This window comes from Enhydra lutris, unplaced genomic scaffold, assembly GCF_002288905.1.
Source record: "Enhydra lutris kenyoni isolate GAN:26980312 unplaced genomic scaffold, ASM228890v2 scaffoldscaffold55, whole genome shotgun sequence".
NCBI lineage: Eukaryota > Metazoa > Chordata > Mammalia > Carnivora > Mustelidae > Enhydra > Enhydra lutris.
Window position 1 is genome coordinate 15,517,611 of NW_019154139.1, and position 19,740 is coordinate 15,537,350.

At 37.2% G+C, this 19,740-nt stretch overlaps 1 protein-coding gene across 7 annotated transcripts in view; it reads right to left on the reverse strand.

Annotated features, from left to right (window-relative positions):
* The window catches only part of LOC111157569 (RIC8 guanine nucleotide exchange factor B), a 97,809-nt gene that overhangs the window by 47,359 nt on the left and 30,710 nt on the right, over positions 1–19,740 (reverse strand). For all 7 annotated transcript variants that reach the window (XR_002641307.1, XR_002641308.1, XM_022519090.1 and 4 more), the window contains 2 exons: positions 13,697–14,305; positions 2,610–2,704 (listed from right to left, as the gene is read on the reverse strand). Coding sequence is in view for 5 of the 7 variants with exons in the window: in XM_022519090.1 (XP_022374798.1) it covers positions 2,610–2,704; positions 13,697–14,305 (704 nt within the window). In the remaining 2 variants the exon portion in view is untranslated. The remainder of the gene's footprint in view (positions 1–2,609; positions 2,705–13,696; positions 14,306–19,740) is intronic.

Consider the following 19,740-nt stretch of genomic DNA (forward strand, 5'->3'; position numbering starts at 1 on the left):
GTATAAATATGCAGAATTTAGTGGGTACTACACTATAAATAAATACACACAATTTAGTGGGTATTAAAATCCTAGTAAGTTTCCTAATATAATCCTTTGGGGTTAATGCAGTTTTCTCTGTATTTAAATGGCTTAGCCTAGAGTCACTACTCTCAAATGATACTAATCACTTTAATTCCGATTAAAGGGACATGCAGGGCAATTCCAGATAAACTGTCATGTCAGCAGCAACTTCAGTCTCCTAGGAAAGGCTTTGAGATATACTTGTGGCTCTAGGGAAATCTTATTTACAGTGTAGCTAATAGATATTTTATCAGAGCAACTTTTTTTTTTTTTTAAGATTTTATTTATTTATTTGACAGACAGAGATTACAAGTAGGCAGAGAGGCAGGCAGAGAGAGAGGAGGAAGCAGGCTCCCTGCTGAGCAGAGAGCCCGATGTGGGGCTCGATCCCAGGAACCTGGGATTGTGACCTGAGCCGAAGGCAGAGGCTTTAACCCACTGAGCCACCCAGGCGCCCTATCAGAGCAATTTTTAAGACAAAAGTAAATTTAAAGTAAAATATCTTTAAAAAGAATATTTAAAGTAAATATCAGAAAGAAAATAAAGAAATCTGATTACTTTTTTAAAAATCTGGTTCTTAAAACCTCTCCTCTTGCTCTTTTTTGATAAATACTGGGTGCTGTGTTAAAATATTAAATTTATCAGAGAAATCCTTAGCAATGTTTTTTTGTAACCAGTGTAACAATTCCCAAAACACTTTCTCCTTATTCTTTTTTTTCTTTTATTACGAAGACTTTATTTATTTTTTATTTTTTAAAGATTTTATTTACTTATTTGACAGAGACACAGCGAGAGAGAGAGGGAACAGAAGCAGGGGGAGTGGGAGAGGGAGAAGCAGGCTTCCCGTGGAGAAGGGAGCCCGATGCGGGGCTCGATCTCAGGACTCTGGGATCATGACCTGAGCCGATGCTTAACGACTGAGCCACCCAGGTGTCCCTCTCCTTATATTCTTGTATGAATGCCATTTAACTTACAATAACTGATTTCCAAAAGAAAAAGTCATCAATTTACTCCTGTTCTTATTGTAAATCCATTTTTTAAAAGTTTTAGCATCTGTATTTCTAGTGTCTCAATTATGAAAAAAATTATGAGTCAGAGTGTTTAAATTGTTTTAGAGGCCATGATTTATTGCACTTAATCTGATTATTTTTTAAAGGCACAGTCTCAAGAAAATTAAAGGAACTTTTGATCTGTAGCTGAAGGAAAAGAAATCACACTTTTTAATTGTGAATAAAATAATCTTTTGAATGTTTGCAGGGCAGAGTACATAAAGTAACCTATCAACAAACTCTGTAAAATAGCAAATAATAAATTGCTGATCATAACTAAAATAATAAGGATTTGATTGAAAAATAAGGTTATGCTCCATTTTTACACTCTGTTGGGTTTCTATGAAGTTTTATTTAAGCCATATTTTGAAAAATAGAATATTGTAAATGTAGGTGTTTTCTACTATTAAGAGGAATCCAAATTTATTTGTAAAGCAGAGTTAATGCCAAAGGTAATTGTTTGCAGATTTGAATTTATTTGAATTATTTAAAATACCATTTGTATTTGGGGTACCTGAGTGGCTCACTTGGTTAAGCATCTCATTTCGGCTAAGGTCAGGATCCTGGAACCCTGGGATTGAACCCAGTGAGTCAGGCACCCTGCTCAGTGGGGGGTCTGCTTCTCCCTCTCCCACTGCCTCTCCCCTGCTCATGCTCTCTCTCTCTCCAATAAGTAAATAAAATCTTAAAAAAAATACCACTTGTATTTTTAAAGAGTAAAGCACCATAAGCAGTCTTATGTTAAAGTCAGAAGTGTTGTTATAGCAAGTCTGATCTACAATAGAAAGAGAACTAGAAAAACACATGAACTCAATTCTTACAGAATGACACATTTTAGCAGTAGTCCACCAAGAGCTCCAACAAGCAAGTCACAACACTTGAACTATTTTTTAAATATTAATACTTGAGACTGTGACCCAATTTTTATAATAAGTTTTAAAAATTTAATTAATACATATTGCTTATGGTATACTTTTTGGTAACTACTCTTACAGTGAAATCAGTGAGACTATTGAGTGCAGTAATGAAAAGCAGGGTTCAAATCCAAGTCCTGTCACTTACTAGGGCTGTGTAATCTCAAAGAAATTGCTTCATTTTTCTATGCCCCAATTTCATGGCCTATCGAAAGGGAAGAAGAGCAGTAACCTCATAAGATGAGTATGCTGATTAAAGTAAGTTAATCTTTATAAAGCACTTAGCACCGTGTCACACTTAGTACTCAGTAACTACTGAATTGTGCTATTATTACTGTTAAAACTCTGGGTTTTATTGTTGAATTCAACAAATGCTAAATTCTCTTTTGTTGGGACTCAATTTAACAAAGTCAAAGGGAATAGAATGAAAATTTCTCATCAGGGCACAGAAATGATTTCTCAACAGTTACCAGACTTACTGTAATATTTTCACTTTCTTGTGCTTTTAACAACAAAAATTGGATGCATAAAAACAAGAATTGATGATATTCCTCATTGAGATAGCAACACAGAGATTACCTACCTGTGCAGCTCTTCTGTTTTGTCTTCGGTTGGACCTACGATTAGTAAACAATGGCGAAGGACAGCTGCCATGACACGGAACTGATGAGAATCACTCTATGGCAAATAAAAAAGACAAGAGGAAAAATTCGGGATTGAATGCCTTAACGAAGGAGTTTGGTGTATTACTACCTTCCTCGGAGTTATCTTATGGCCCACCTGCCTTCCCCCGCAACAGTCAGTCATTCTTATACCATACATAATAGAAGTCAGGATACTGTAGAAAAAGTTCTCAGTACTAAGTGAATAGTTACTGTCTCATATGAAGAGCTACAACCACCTCCAGAAATGGATAAAAGCAGATGGTACTGATCTAGCCGCTCCCTTAGGGCATGCTGGGCACAGAGATGCATGACCAACATCCATGCATGTCCCACTCTGTTTTACAGTAAGATTCAATTCATCTAATGATCTTTGCCATTTCCAGAAAGCCTAGATTCTTTTGGTAGTATATTGTTCCAGTCTGCTAATTGTTATAAAAGTTTAAATAGATATAATGCTATCAGATATTTTAAGAGCCAGTTATGTATCCTTAATGCCTCATTTCTTGATTTTCAAAAGCAATTAAGTTAAAATCTATAATCTATCAACTTTATTTTAATGAGTCTTCTTAATCTCCTAGCTTCCCCAAATCTTGCTAATTCCCCCGCAAATTACTGGCAAGTGATGAAAAACAAGTGATCTGAGTTTAATCTCCTATTTTCCCAATGTTTACTCACTCATTGGTATTAAAGACACATAGAGAGTCAGAGAGAAAAAGGCAAGCAGTAGGAAATAAGCTAAGTTATGAGTAATCACTTAGTTTACGTCCTCTTTTTTAGTGAGCTCTTGGGCCACTACAATTTCTTTAGTCACCTGTATCAAAGTCATCTCTCTCTTTGTCCAGATTTTTAATAATTAGAAGACAGGGGCTGCCTGGGTGGCTCAGTGGGTTGGGCCTCTGCCTTCAGTTCAGGTCATGATCTCAGGGTCCTGGGATCGAGTCCCGCATCGGGCTCTCTGCTAGGCAGGGAGCCTGCTTCCTCCTCCCTCTCTCTCTCTGCTTGCCTCTCTGCCTACTTGTGATCTCTCTCTGTCAAATAAATAAAATCTTTAAAAAAAAATAGTAATTAGAAGACAGATAAAATGAGTGATAATTATAATAGAGATCCTGTGTACGCTATACTTCAGGAAGTCACCAATTACTTCAAAAACTATTTAAAAATTCAAAAAACTTTATAAAAAATTTTAAAACTTTAGCATATATTGATCTCAAGTCTGTGTAAAGTGAAATATACTCACATATTATACATATATTCATATATGTTCTTATATTCACATATAGGTGAGAAGATGTGTCTTAAAAAATCTAACAAACAATAGAGCACAATTTCATTACTCATAATGCAGAGGACAGAATTTTAAGCATAAAATTATTATATGTTTATTTGTAAGAGAGGAAGGCCTCAGTGGCACAACGGAAAAAGCACTGCATTTGGGAGTCTAGTGTCTAAGTTGTGACTTTAAACAAGTCATATAGCTTCTCTGAGCCAAAGTTTCCCCACAGGCATCTCCACACGTATGTGACTGGTAGGGTCATAAAAGAATTAAAGAGGATGATACACAAGGAAGTGCTTAGCACTTGCAATGGAACATTTGAAGATGAGGGGAATAATGAGGGAGAAAGGAAACAGAAGATAGAGCTGAAATGAGTGATAATGAAATAATTGTGTGCTGGGGAAGGAAGAAAGAAAAGGGGAGGAGGATTCAGTGGAATGCCAGAGACATGAAGACTGGCAGGGTTGACCCAGACACTGTCCCATTCGCCGTCCATTTTCAAATGCCTGAAACAAAATTCTCTAATATGTAAATACACATTTACTTACCCCAAATTACATGAAGCACGTTGAAACACATGTGAAATTCTTCCATATAACTTGTTTTTGTTGTTTTTTAAGATTTATCCGTTTATTTTAGAAAGACAGAGAGCAAGTGTGAGCAGTGAGCAGGGACAGAAGGAGAGAGAAACTCTGATTCCACACCTAGCCAGAACCCCACACAGGGCCCAATCCCTTGGCCCTGAGATCATAACCCTAGTCAAAACCAAGGGTCTGACGCCCAACTGTCTGTGCCACCCAGGTACTCCTTCCATTTCTTAACTCTTAATAAGATATTTTCCTTGGTTTTAAAAATTAAGTGGGAATGCACTTCCTTTTAAAAGGATTTTAAGAGGCGCCTGGGTGGCTCAGTGGGTTAAAGCCTCTGCCTTCAGCTCAGGTCATGATCCTGGGGTCCTAGGATCGAGCCCCGCATCGGGCTCCCTGCTCGGTGGGGAGCCTGCTTTCCCCTCTATCTCTCTCTGCCTGCCTCTCTGCCTACTTGTGATCTCTGTCTGTCAAATAAATAAAATTTTAAAAAAAAATTAAAAAAAAAAAGATTTTAAGATTTTCCTTAGGCGCGTGAGTGGCTCAGTCAGTTAAGTGTATGACTCTTGATTTCAGCTCAGGTTATGATCTCAGGGTCAGGAGACCGAGACCTGCGTCGGGTTCTATGCTGAATGAGGAGTTGGCTTGGGATTCTCTCTCTCTTCCCCTTCCCACCCCCACGCACTTGCTCATGCATGCTCTCTCTCAAAACAAAAAAACACTAGATTTTCCTTTATTCTAGGTATCACAGTTGTTCTCTTCTCACACTGATGTTGATCAGCTTCTTGCAAAACTATCCATTTTGGTCTTCTTACTTGCAACTGTAAAACAAAATCCTACTTCTTTCCATCCCATTTCCTTGTGTCCCAACTTGTGTAACACCAATTCTCAAGTTGTACTTAGGTCTGCAATGCCCTTTTACCATAAATCCATTAAATTCTCTTTATTTCTGTACCCAAAGCAACTGCTGAAATCCATGGATTGTTTCCCCCACTCCTGGCATCACCAATTCCTTTTCATCTCCTAGGTCTCAGCTAAAACATTTTATCAGAGAAGCCTCTTCCTTGTCCACTTAATCTAAGTAGGCTTCTTCCTCCATTATTTTCTATCACTATCTTATTATGATTCCTTTCATAAAATCATAATTTGTAATGCCACACTTGCATTTCCATTGCTTTCTCCACTAATCTGGTAACTTTAGAAGTTTAGAGTACATATGTTTAATAGGTGTTCAATATTTATTTATTTATTTATTTAGACAGGGAGAGAGAGAGGAAAGAGAGAGAGGCAGAGGGAGAGGGAGAAAGAGAATCCCAAGTAGGTTCCACACCCAGTATGAAGCCCATGTAGGGCTCAATCCTACTGTTCTGAGACCATGATCAGACCGAAACCAAGAGTCTGATGCTCAACTGACTGAGCCACCCAGGTGCCCCAATATTCAATAATTTTTAATGTAAATTATAAGTAAAACAAAAAAGAGATGCAGTCATCAGTGGGCAGCTAGATAAATTTTCACAAAATGAGCACATCCATATAACCAACACAAAAATGATCCAATGTCAAGATCAAGAACTCCAGAATTCCCCTCATGGCCTCTTCAGATGACAGTCGCCTGTTCTTCAAGGGTAATTCTAGTTTCTAACATTACAGGTTAGTGATTTTTGTTGTCATTCAAGTTTGCTTGAATGGAATCCTAAAACTTAGGCCCTTTTGTGTCTGGTTGTGAGATTCATCCAAGTTGGTATGTGTAGCTAGTCTACACATTTTCATCACTTGTGTTCATTTTCATCACTTGAGAGTAGTGCTATTTGAGGTGCAGTCTGTGGGCCAGTGCCGATCCACATCCTGTTTGCCACTGATCTGCAGTGCCCCCCCGTGCAAAAAGTATGTGTGAGCATTTAGAGACTCTTCCAGTTTGACAATGTATGTAATATTGTATTATATAAGAGTTTTATTCTGATAGCTAGGGCAAAAAAGAATCTGGTCCTTCACCACAGTTAGTTTAAGAAAGCACTGCTGAATGCAGTGAATATATTACACTTTACTTATCTATCCTACTCTGGATGGACACTTGGATTGTTTCCAGTTTGGGGCTATATTGACGGGTACTTCTGTGAATATAGTATCTTACGCCTCATCTGCTGTGTCAAGCTTTAGACTATACTGCCAAATAGTGTTTCAAAGTGTTTATACCAATTTACACTCCCAATAGTTGCTCTACAGTTGTGGCAACACTTGGTATTGTCAGAGTTATAAAATTTAGTCTTCTTTTGGGTGCACAGTGGTCTCTTATTACGCATTTTCCTGATGACTAATGAAGTTTCATATGACTACTGGTCATTTGGATACCTCTTTTGTCAAGTGCCTGTTCAAGCCTTTTTGCTGATTTTTTTATTGGGTTGCCTCTGTATGGATTTGTAAGGCTTTTTAATGTATTCCGTATAGAGTTCTTTATAGATGTGTTGCAAATAACTCCTCTGTTTTGGTGGCCTGCTTTTTTACTTTCTTCTCTTGATGAGCTCATTTTAATGAAGACCAATTTGTCAACTTTTCCTTTAAAATTTGATTTTTATTTTGTCCTGTTTTAGAAATCTTTGCCTACTTAAGAAATGTTTGATAGATAAAGTCATGAAGATAATCTGTTTCCTTCTTAAAGCTTTGTTATTTTACCTTTCATATTTAGGTCCTTATCTATCTCAAATTAATTTTTGTGTATGGCATAAGGTAAGGATTCAAATTAGTTTTTCTTCCATAAAGACATACAATTGATCCAGTACAACTTATTAAAAAGTCCACTCTTTCCCCACTGCACTTCAATATTACCGGTGTCATAAATGAGTTGACTATATATACGTAGGTTTATTTCTAGACTCTATTCCATTAGTCTGTCTCAGTCAAAGTTTGCTGAATGAATGCTACTATTTAAGAATTATTATTTAACAAAGGTTAGAGTGGATACTATTTTCTAGTATTGGCTATTCTGCTGTATGACTTTCCATAAGTAATTTAAACTCTGAATTTTCGTGTCCTTTTTTATCAAACGGGGTTAATGCTCTTGTGTCACAAAGATGCTGGAAAGATTAAATATAATTATTCTTTATAAAATATTCCACAAATACAGTTTATATAACTATAATTTACTTGCTTCATCTTAGTTTTGATATCTTTAAGATATCTATATTCTCTCCTCTGAAATCATATCTTTCAGATATCAATATTCTGTCCTCTGAAATCATTATCTCCAAAGATTGAGAAGAAAAAAAAAAGCCACCAGGGATGAAGGGAGAAGGAAGAGACAGAAAGCAAACAGGCTTGCTGTGATAGTGGAAATCAAAATAAAGTAACACTCAATTAAAAGGGAGATAAAATCTCAGGAAAGTCTTTGGGATCTCTTTATATAGTCCTTACTTCTTAATTACAAGTTCTACTACTGTCCTGCTGCCTTTTTTCTCCTGTGCATACTGTGGAAGATTTCCCTTTTGTTTTGTAAAGGTATGGATTTCCTCACATCTTTTCATTCAAAGTGTCAACTGATCTAATCAATGCCTGTGAAAGTCTGAAGGGAGAAAACTGCACACCAAGTCCTAATCTTGTATTGTTAACCCAGGACAGTTCTAATTTCTTCAAGAAGGTTTAGGAATGTGTGAAAATTTGATTTCAATTCCATAAAAAGTGAAAGACATTCAGACACAGACATACACACACACACAGAAGTATACACACATTTACCTAGAAATACAGCTATATCTCAGGTAACATTTGACCCTGTTTTACCCTAGCCCTTCTGCTTTACCTTTACCAAGGTTATCTGTCCTGCCAAATTGTATATAATCAAAATTCTCTGTCTCCTCACAGGCAAAGATAATGTATTTTACCTCTGCATCTTTTTCATTGAACATGGTGCTGGGCACAGAGTAATAATATTATGCTTTTTTGAATTACTTTACAAGGGAAGATATAAATGTTATAAAGTAGAGTGCTGTAACTCTAAAAAGGCTAGAAATCTGCTGCTCTAAACAATGCTATTAAATGTCTTGGGCTTCTAGTTAATTTTGTAATAGCTTTGACTCTTTTTTTTAAAGAATTTATTTATTTATTTGACAGAGATCACAAGTAGGCAGAGAGGCAGGCAGAGAGAGAGAGGGAAGCAGAGCAGAGAGCCCGCTGAGCAGAGAGCCCGATGTGGGGCTCGATCCCAGGACCCCGGGATCATGACCTGAACCGAAGGCAGAGGCTTTAACCCACTGAGCCACCCAGGTGCCCCAACTTTGATTTTTTAAAGAAGATTTTATTTATTTGAGAGAGAGAGAATATGAGCAGGGGTAGGGGCAGAGGAAGAAGGGGAAGCAGACTATGCAGAGTGGGGAGCCAGACATAGGGCTTGATCCCAGGATCCTGATATCATGACCTAAGCCTAAGGCAGATGCTTAACCAACTTAGTTACCCAGATGCCCCAACAGCTTTGACATTTTAAAAGGTATCATAAACTTTTCCTTTTTCCCTGCTTACTTTGGATTTTTTCTCCTATATATTTCTCTATATCACACTTTATTTTTCATTAAACAAATATTTATTGAATGTATACTCTGTCCTAGGTTATGTTGCTTAGCAGAAAGACTATGCCAGTGAGGTCAGATAAACCCTCAAAGATCTAGAACATATGGTATTTGAAGCATCTGTACATTACGGAGGTGACTCTTTCTTATTTTTAAACATACAGAAAATATAGAGAAGAAAAGTAAGTAATGTAACAAACAGTTGTATATCCATCTCTGTTCATGTGTCTGATTTTCCTAGTAGACTGTTAGTTCTTTGAGGGCAGTGATGCTTTCTTCATCTCGTATCTTGTATGACTAATGTAGAACTCAGCATATATTGGGCACTCAATATTTACTAAAAAGATGATTCAGCAAAAAAACATGGCACAGCTTGAAGCTTTATTTTTATTTAATTAATATCATGTCCTTTTCCCACATTCCCTTTCAAGTCTCTAAAATAATCATGGCACTAACCTCTTCTGTTACAATGTGACATTCCCAAATAACTCTTATGGACATTCACTGTTTTATCTGACTCAAATGCATCTTTTGACTACTCAGATACTTGTATTACTTCTCTGTTTGCTCCTGGTTGTCTGGCTCTACCATGTCTGTTGGTCCTTGTGTCTTCTCATCACAATGCACTGATAACCTGGAAAGCACTGCAGAAGGGAGTGTGTGCTAAGTGAGGGATCTCTACAGTAACATGCTTAACTCCTTCGACAAAGAGATTTAGCAAAGTGTTAAAGGAGGAGGAAGACAAGACCATTTCGGTTAATGTTTCTAGAACTGACTTCAGGTCCTGCTAAAGGAGCCTCTGACAATCTTAAACATTACCCATTACCTTTAGGAAAGGGAAAGTATGAGACAGAGAGGGAAGGAGGAAGTGAGGGAGACAGAAGGACACCGTGTAGAAATAAGCCCAGCTACCTTTCCTACTGAATGGAAAGGAATCTCCAAATTTGCTGATGGTATCAGCAGACAGGCAGGAATTTAACACTGAGGCATGAACCTAAAATGGACAAACGGCACTAATCTGGTAAGCCTCAAGAAAAACGCAGTCATTAATTTTCTGGTTTTGATGAACTGTAAGTGAACAGTGATTAAAAATACCTATAAAACAGTTAAAACTCAAACCAAACATCTATATTTTCTGTAACAGTTGAGCTGTCTAATAGATAAAGATCTTTAAAGGTGAAATGCCCAGGGTCTGGAAAGGTATAAACTAGCACTCTTCTGAAGGGCGGTTTGGCAATACAGATCAAAAACCCTTAGAGTTTTAAAAAATCTTTTGGCCCAATAATTTCAGGAATTTATCTACAAAATTTCCTAATAAGAAAATTCACTGCATTACCATGTAAAACAGCAAACAAATGCAAACAATCTAAATGCCTACACATAAGGAATTTGTTAAAGGTTGAGAGATCTTTATGAAGGAATATTCACGTATAAAATTATTTATTAAGTATAAAATGACTTATGAAGATTAGTTCTTCATAAGGATTTACCAACCTTTGACAAAGAGAATAAATTGGCGGTTAAATTACTTTTTGGGGGGGGGCGCCTGGGTGGCTCAGTGGGTTAAAGCCTCTGCCTTCGGCTTGGGTCATGGTCCCAGGGTCCTGGGATCGAGTTCCGCATTGGGCTCTCTCTTAGCAGGGAGCCCGCTTCTTCCTCTCTCTCTGCCTGCCTCTCTGCCTACTTGTGATCTCTGTCAAATAGATAAATAAAATCTTTTAAAAAAATTATTTTTTGTTGCAGAACTCTTTTTATCCCCACATGATATCTAGTTACCTACTATAAAGAGAAAAAACAACAGCAACTGCAATAATCAAAGATGCTCTTTTGAAAGTGAGGGTGGAGAACCTGGAACTCATCCTATTCCTAGGAACTTTACGGCTTCAAGGAACATTTCGAAAACCACCACTCTTCAAGAACATTTACTGTGGAAAAAAAGATCAAGATTATAAAATGACTGCGTTTTTATAAAAAGAAATTACACATATGTTTATTTTTACATACTATACAATGAAGAATGGTTAGAAAGGTATATATTATATGCAAACAGTGATTATCTTCGAGTGGTAGTTTTATAGGTGATTTGCACTTTTTTATTGCCTCTTTACTTTTCCCCTTAGATCTATGATGAGCATGTATTTTCATTATAAGGAAAATAATATTTTTAAAGTTAAATTTTAAAGTTGGATTCTTCTGTATAATGAGTTTTCAATGTCCTTTTATTTCAGTAGCTATCTTCAAGCATTAACAAATCTTCAGGTGCTTGTTTGATTGGAGAAAGATGCCATTTGTCTGACAATCGAGGTGTTAGTAAAATCCAAGTAAATGGGCTCTTATTGGCAAGTTTCTCTGCATCCTTTTTACAGATTTTCCTTATGTTAAGTTCTGAGTCCCTCCCTATGCTCTGATTTCTGGGTCTTTTCACATGCTGTTCAATTTCTGAGAAACGTTCACCTCCCCAGTTGTCAAACAGTTTCATCGTTTTGTCATCCTATCTCAGGAGACACCTTCACAGGTCTTCCCTGACTATGCTAACTATTCGCAATCACTGCACTGTTTCTCTCCTAGCACTTAACACAATTTGAATTATATATTTGTTTACTTATTTATTACCTATCCTACCAACAAAACTGAAGGCAGAGACTATGCCTATTATTGCCAACATATTACACAATGCTGATATAATATCTAGTAAATGGCCATAAATATTTATTGATGGACTGACTAACTAAATGTTTGCTAAAATTTTGAATCTGGAGACTCATGGAGACTGAACTGGTTAAAACAACAACAACAAACCTTTCCCACACTCTTGCCTAAATGAGTTGGCAAGATCCTGGTTTCAATACTGTTCAAATTTCTGATAACTTCAGTAATAGCCCAGAGTCACAATAACTGGGCACATTTTTATAATGGCTTTATCTACCGATCCACAACTCACAAGAAGGCCTAGGTCTGCACAGATGCCTGCTTCAGGACTACTGGTCCTTTCTCACATATCTTTTGGAGAATAAACTTTCTATTACCCAGAATGAGTAATTGCTGCTTCAACATCTTCAAGGCTTCTTCCAGCCCCACTATTAAACTAATGAAGGCTAATCTCAATTTACTGATATATATTACATGTCATTCCATACTTATACTGATGTGCGGCCACTGAATTATAATAAACCCTTTTAGTCAGGAATTGGAACAGTGTGAGCTACTATTTTGGGCACAATTTAAATAATAGGGGCTCCAACAATGGCAAACCAACAGTCTCAGAAGAGCCCTTGCAACTAAATGGAGAACTTAAAAACACCAAAACAAACAGTGTAAGAAAAATAACCATAGAAGGGACCAAATAAGCATAGAGACATAATATTTTAAATACTTCCAAATATTTGGTTTCAAAGCATAAATGGAGCATGTGGGCTTTCCACATCTTTTCCTGCCAAGTCTCAGGAAAAACTGACCATACTACAGTCATCTAAAACAGCTGTTAGGAATGATCTTCAAATATTTGGTTTCAAAATATAGACCTATTTGCACTTTAAAACTCAGATGCCTGCATATTCTCACTATAGCACTGTACTGAGATAATCCTCTCAAAGTAGGCTGCTGGCAAAACAGATCTGTATTCATGGTGAGCACTGCTTCAAATGGACACAGCAAGATGCTAGCCTAAGTCCTCAAGTCAGCTGTCATAAAAGATAATTTATGCTGGCACCAAAATACTCCATTTCTTTCTTTCCTTATTCTTTTCTTTTTTGCTTTCTTTCTTTTTTTTTTTTTTTTAAGGCAAGGGCTCAATTTCACTCATCATTTAAGGTTAAAGAAAATGTAAATGTGAAATGTTAAGATTCTAGAAACAAGGAAAAAAGTTTACATCCATTTTGCTTAAATTGTTGCCTTCCTTAAGCTAAGTTTCTTGTTCAGCATATTGTTCTTGTGGGTACTTAGATATAAACTATCAAATCTGCCTTTGGCTGCTGTAAGGTCTAAGCCACAGAAAAGGATCTTAGTCCAGAAAAAACCTTTCCTACACTGTGGTGTAATTGTATTTTCTAGAACTGTGTAAAACTATGGATATCTACATGTAGTCCTACATTTCTGATAGTTATCTCATACTGTAACACTCTAGGGATGATAGGGGATACACACAAGATCTTTTGCTCTTCTGAACAGACATGAATTCTGATTGATCAATTTTATCTGGCCTAATTTAGCTTATCTTTTCTTTGAGATGGCAATCATTGTAAATGCCTATAACTTTATGAATCATATTGTTTTATTTCCCTTCAAATCTTCTCATTTAAACCTTGTGACTGAAAGAGGCACTCAAAAAAAAAAAAAGGCAGGTGATAGAACAACTGGGAAAAGGACTATATTTGCCAACCTTACAAAATAATAGTCCATAGTTAACTAATTGGAATTAAAAATTTAAAAACCCATAAAAAACAAAAATAATGTAATAGCCCATCTTCATCCTATTTTTCTGCTAAGTGTTACACAAATGGGAAGTAAGGATTCCTCCCTTGTAGGCAGCTCTAGGGATGGCCCAGACCAATTAAGTTATAGGTAAATAAGAATATCCTTCTCAACCTTACCTCTTTATGCACCTTCCAACTGTCTACCGTCACATTGAAGAGAGCTTTGAGGGCCTCAATGGCACAGTCTGTCTCCTGAGGTGAGAGAGGAGGTCCATTATGGTCTATGGCCGATTCATATTCATCGGTCCACTTGATGCTAAAGGCACTTTCCAAGATCTGGGTTAGCAGCGGTAGTCCCTGGAGCTCGTAGCGCAATTGTGACCTGATGTCGGTGTGCAAAAGTGACAGGAGGAAGAGCAAGCGCAAGTCAAAGCACTTAATGTCATTGATAAACTTTCGGTCCTTGCACTTTCTCAGGAGGTTACAGAGCTTTGCAGCAAGGTTAAGTTCCAGGCTGAGCTGCTGTGCCATCTGACTGTTGAACACTATGTTACACAGACATTTTAATGACTCCACAATAACTGGGAACTCTGACACCTTCTCCAAAGAATCATCTGACTCATTTAGCTTCGCTAATCGCAGCAGTATCTGCATATTTTCCTTGGTTGTTACAGGAACTAAAATCTTTTTGTCTCTGGAGAGAATGCGGAGAACTTCCAGGCAGGACACTTGACATGTTGTTGGGATATCCTTTACAAGGACTTTAAATATGCCTTCACAGAGTTTCTGAAAAACAAGAACGAGTATTCAAAAATCATTACTTGGCTTAAATGATTTAAAACAGAATACTTCTCTACCAATGTATGTAATAGCAATCAGATTCTGGCTAGAAAAGATTTTTAATTTTTTTTTTTTTAAGTCACACAATGTTAGAACTGAAAGAGACCTTATATTTGCTGCACTTCTTTCACTTACAGATATGGAAATTAAAGTCCAGAGAGGCTGTACTGGGCCAGAGTGAATCAGTCAGGTCTTACGTAGCTTTGTTCTCAACAGATTTTTAATATCAGAATACACAGACTATCAAGATAAAGGCAATTAGTCTGAATCATAGCTGACAACCCAGAGTGTACATATCCGTCTTGCATTTTTTGAAATTTAATTATTTCTATTATTCCTAAATTTAAGAACCACTGATCATTCTTTCAAAATTCAACGTCCAGCTTTCTTGTCCAGAAACTGCAGGTGTGGGTCTCTCAAGCTCGCACCGTAGGTGTGAAGTAAGCAGGTATAAACTACTCTATTGTACCTGTTACATTTTGTAAAAACAACAGCAACAACTAGGACTAACATCAGATTTTACAAAGTTTGTATTTACCTATCATCAGACTTTAATTCTTATAAGGAGGCTATCTTTGGGTCAAGCATGGTGATCTTGATAAGAATCCCAGGCTGTGTGTACCTTCTCAGTACCTCCTAGTTGTACAGCCATGAAGTGGCAACTTTAAATGTATAGTTGACCCTTAAACAGGGGTTTGAACTGCATGGGTTCACTTACACATGGATTTTTTTTTTATAAATACAGTATAGTACTATAAATGTATTTTGTCTTCCTTATGATGTTTTTAATAACACTTTTCTCTAGCTTACTTTATTGTAAAAAAAGGATATAATAATATATAACAAATAAAATATGTGTTAACTAAGTTATGGGTAAGGCTTCTGGTCAACATTAGGCTATCAACAGTTAAGTTTCTGGAGAGTCAAAAATTGCATGCAGATTCTTTGTGCTGGGTACTAGCACCCTAACCTCTACATTGTTCAAGGGCTGGCTATACTACATTCTGGAGGTGGGAAGGAAATTAACTTGACAAGCTGAGAAAAATTTATAATAATGTCAACTCTATCCCGGCCATCTCTGATAACTAGAAGGGACTTTCATTCAATGTCTTATTATCATCGTTAAGGCATTAAAAAAAAAAAATGAACACAAGTTTGGCGGGGCTAAGTATAATGTTCCCACTACAGAAATATAAAAAACAGGGAAATTCTTCTCCAATGTCTGATCTTTCAGATCCAAGACAAAAAACAAAAACAAAACCAAAACCACATTCTATATACTACTTCCTATGCAGTATATTTCTGGAGGTGGAGTCAGATAACACTTGTTCCCAAATAACTTTACTCAGGAGAGAAATCATCTACACTGCTGCTTAAGTTAAGAAACATGTAATAAATAAGGTATTATAAAATATTATATATGTGAATTTGGAGTTCTACATATTGAATTAAAAAGACACCTTTACCTCCTTCCTTTTTAAACCAAAGAGAAGAGCAACAGTAAAATACCCCCCAAATCTACAGACGATATGGGTCCTTTCTTGTTCCACCTTCAGACTCAAGAAAGAAAAAGCAAAGCATGAATACATATAGGAATAGACAAGGCTATAAATCAAATGGATTGAAATTCTCAGACATAAGAAGGCTACATGATAGAGATTAGAGAGCCTACGAAATTTGTAATTAAAAACTTCCTCATCTATAGGCTTCCTGAAGTTCAACGGGCAACCAAATATAAGAGTTTTAGTTTTAAAGTACAATTTTCAATCATAGTTGTTTTTAAACACACCATCTTTTCACAGATCTGCCTCACATAATGATCACTAGGTAGATTTTTGCTATAATTCCAACATATTTTGAAAATTAAACCACTTTTTGGATAACGATTCTTTTCTCTCTCTTTTATTACAACCTGCCAAAAAAATTAAGACATACCTAAAATACAACAAAAGTGATGCTTAATAGACACACTTACTGCTATACTCAACACTTACTGCTATACTCAACATAATCATTTTTTAGTCAGAGAACATTTAAAGAGCAAATTAATAAATCACATACATTTGGATGAACCAGAAAAATTTTGTTTTGCATACATACATACACCAGGCAAGAAAACTGAAGAAGGAGCATCCTTTACACTTTTCCAACTGCTGAGTGCATGCTCTACCTGTTTCAAAGGTACTCTTGTATTTCACCTTTATTTTTGTTCTAACGGTATTTTTCTGTGCTGTAACTATTTTTTTTTTCAATTGATTTTACTCTTCCTAAAACATACTTTCCTCTCTTTTGAAACACTTTCTACAGCTCCCTGGTGCCCACAGAATGCAGCTGAAATGAGCCCACAGCTCACTTTTCCACTGCTCTGTCACGCATGGCTCCCCTTCTTTTTCAAGTGCTTCAAACGGATTCCCAGGCCCCTGGCTATACATCCTAGCCTCTCCCCTGCTGTTCCTTCCATGGCAGGCCCTGCTACCATGTCCACCCGTCAGGAGCCCACTCTTTTTCTCAGGTTTAGTTTGAAGACTGAGGGGTCTACATGTTTCCCCAGTTGCTCCCTCTTTTGCTGTTTGTGCTTCCAACTAAAACTAAGTTTTTGCTTTTGTGTAAATTGTTGGAGCATCTCACTCCTTTTCCAGGCTCCTTAATAGAGGCTATGTTTCATCTATATCCCTGTAGCTGGCTCAGGTGTGCTAGACCTATTTTTAAGTGCAAGATAACCACAAATTCCCATCCTTTTTTTTTTTTTTTAAGATTTTATTTATTTATTTGACAGACAGAAATCACAAGTAGGCAGAGAGGCAGGCAGAGAGAGAGGGGGGAAGCAGGCTCCCTGCTGAGCAGAGAGCCGGATGTGGGGCTCGATCCCAGGACCCTGAAACCATGACCTGAGCTGAAGGTAGAGGCTTTAAGCCACTGAGCCACCCAGGTGCCCCACAAATTCCCATCCTTAAACCCTAACCCCTGACTCTCCAGCATCTTCTAAAGAATGATTCCTTTGTATCCCTCCTCCACCAGGTACCACTTACTATCAAGTTTTCTCTTCCTCTTTTTGCAAGTACAACAAACTGTCATTACATTATATGTTAGGTACAGACCGTTTTTATTTACTTTCAAAATATTTACAGACTTGTTTTCATTGTTCAACTGACACGTGTGTGTGTGTGTGTGTGTGTGTGCGTGCGTGTATGCATGTGTGTATTTTAAAGATTTTATTTGAGAGAGGGAGACAGAAACAGTGACAGAGAGCATGAGTGGGGAGGAGAGGGAGAAGCAGGCTCCCTGATGTGCGACTCAATCCGAGGACTCTGGGATCATGACCTGAGCCAAAGGCAGATGCTAATCGACCTTTAATCTGAAAATTATTTTGGTATCTTAGTTTATCAGGGAACCCAATTTTTTCCATTAAAATTAATGGAAATATTTTCTGGTTTAATAACTTCCACTTAGAGGTCTGTTTCTCTGTAATGAACTAAAGTCATAAGGCAAAGTCTAGGTATGCTTACAAAGTATAACTACTAAGAATCAAAGAGTCTGAGGAAAAGCCCTTTTAAAATGCTAACTTAGCAAGCCATGACTACTTCTATAAAGTCAGACTGCAAATCCAACAGCATAAATTCAAGAGTAAGATCCCAAATGGTTCCCCAATGTTACTACTAGTACTGCCAAAAAAGGTTAGTTTGCTCCTGAACTGAAACCTGGGAGTCTACTAGAGCAGTGGTTCTCAAACTTCATCATGCATCATAATCCGCTAAAGGGATTGTTAAAACACATTGTTGCACTTCACCCCCAGAATTTGATTCAGTAGGTCTTGAGTGAGGCTCTGGAATTGGGACATTTAACAAGTTCCTAAATTCTGCTGATGATTCAGGAGCCACACTCTGAGAACCACTGAACTATGGTTAACAATGGACTGCTGTAACTTGGATATTAGAGGGTAGGGGTTAACTGAGAGCAATGAACCAGGTAAGTACAGAAAAGTAGGCGGAGTTGAAAGCCATTAGCATGAATACCTTCACTTCTCCTTGACTGTCCTGAAGATGTACAAGGGTGGCAGGGATAGGAATGGGGTGTCACTATCTGGTCACATTATTTTTCTTATCTTAAATATTAAAAACTACTCCAGGGGTGAAGTATATTACTTGTTTAAGGTCAGTGGTCCTGGGCTTGAAACTTGTTTAATCTACCATGGACTCTAGAACCAGAGCAGTTTGTGATTAAGGGCATAATTTCTGGATTTAAATTTCTTGTATTTAAACCTTGGCTCTTCTACCATCTTTTAACAGTGAGCCTGTGGCAAACTTGGCCTCCCCGGGCCTCATTTACTCTAAGAGTTACATGACATCCACATGTCTAGCACTTAGAATAGTGCCTGGCATGCGGCGAGTGTTCAGTACAGGTTTTACATCTTAGTATATGTCAGTGAATCTCAAAGTTCACAGTTTAGCATTTAAGATTTTCCAACCTGCTTTTTCAGATTTCTCTTTCATACTATTCCCCCTTAAACCCTCCCCTCTAGCTATATTCCCTTCCAAATTATCTCACACTGAGCTCTTTTTTCTTTTTTATTGCCTCCCATCTCCCTGCATCCATTCCTCTTCAGCTATTCAACTTTTAACCATTCTCCAAAGCTAATTCACTTTTGATATAAATTTTTTTCTAACCACTTCAGCCCCCAACATTCTTCCTCTCCAAGGAATATCCAAACCACAATTTGCTGCAGTCATTTGATGCTCAACACATCCTTCCTGTTACTAAAAGCTCTCTAATAGGAAAACATTCATAATTACACTAGCTAGTGTATTTTACGTGCAGTAGACGGAAGGATTTATTCTTAGTCAATCTACTGATTAGCAGTAACCCATGCATATTGTTTTGACACAGCTACAATCATCTTGTGTACATCATTCTGTTCTTTTTAATTTTTAATTTAATTACCAGCATTTTTCCACATTGCCAGAATACTTATAAAAATAATTTTAGGGCGCCTGGGTGGCTCAGTCCATTAAGCATCTACCTTTAGTTAAGGTCACGATCCCAGGGTCCTGGGACCAAACCCCATGTCAGGTTCCCTGCTCAGTGGGGAATCTGCTTCTCCCTCTCCCTCTGTGCTCTCTCTCTCTCAAATAAATAAAATCTTAAAAAAAAGTTTAAATCGATGCATTATTAAATGACTTCTGTTCTCAGTAAGCCTCTAGAATGATATACAGCAGGATCCAGAAAGAAGAGTGGACTTATTAGCATTGGAAGGCGTGGTTTCATAATTTTAATAATTATGGTGATATTGTTTGCTTAATGTGGTGTACAGTTTACAAAAGAACTTCTCATATATATCCTTCAATCTAAGAAATGCTCACTAAATACTTACCAAATTATTGCCT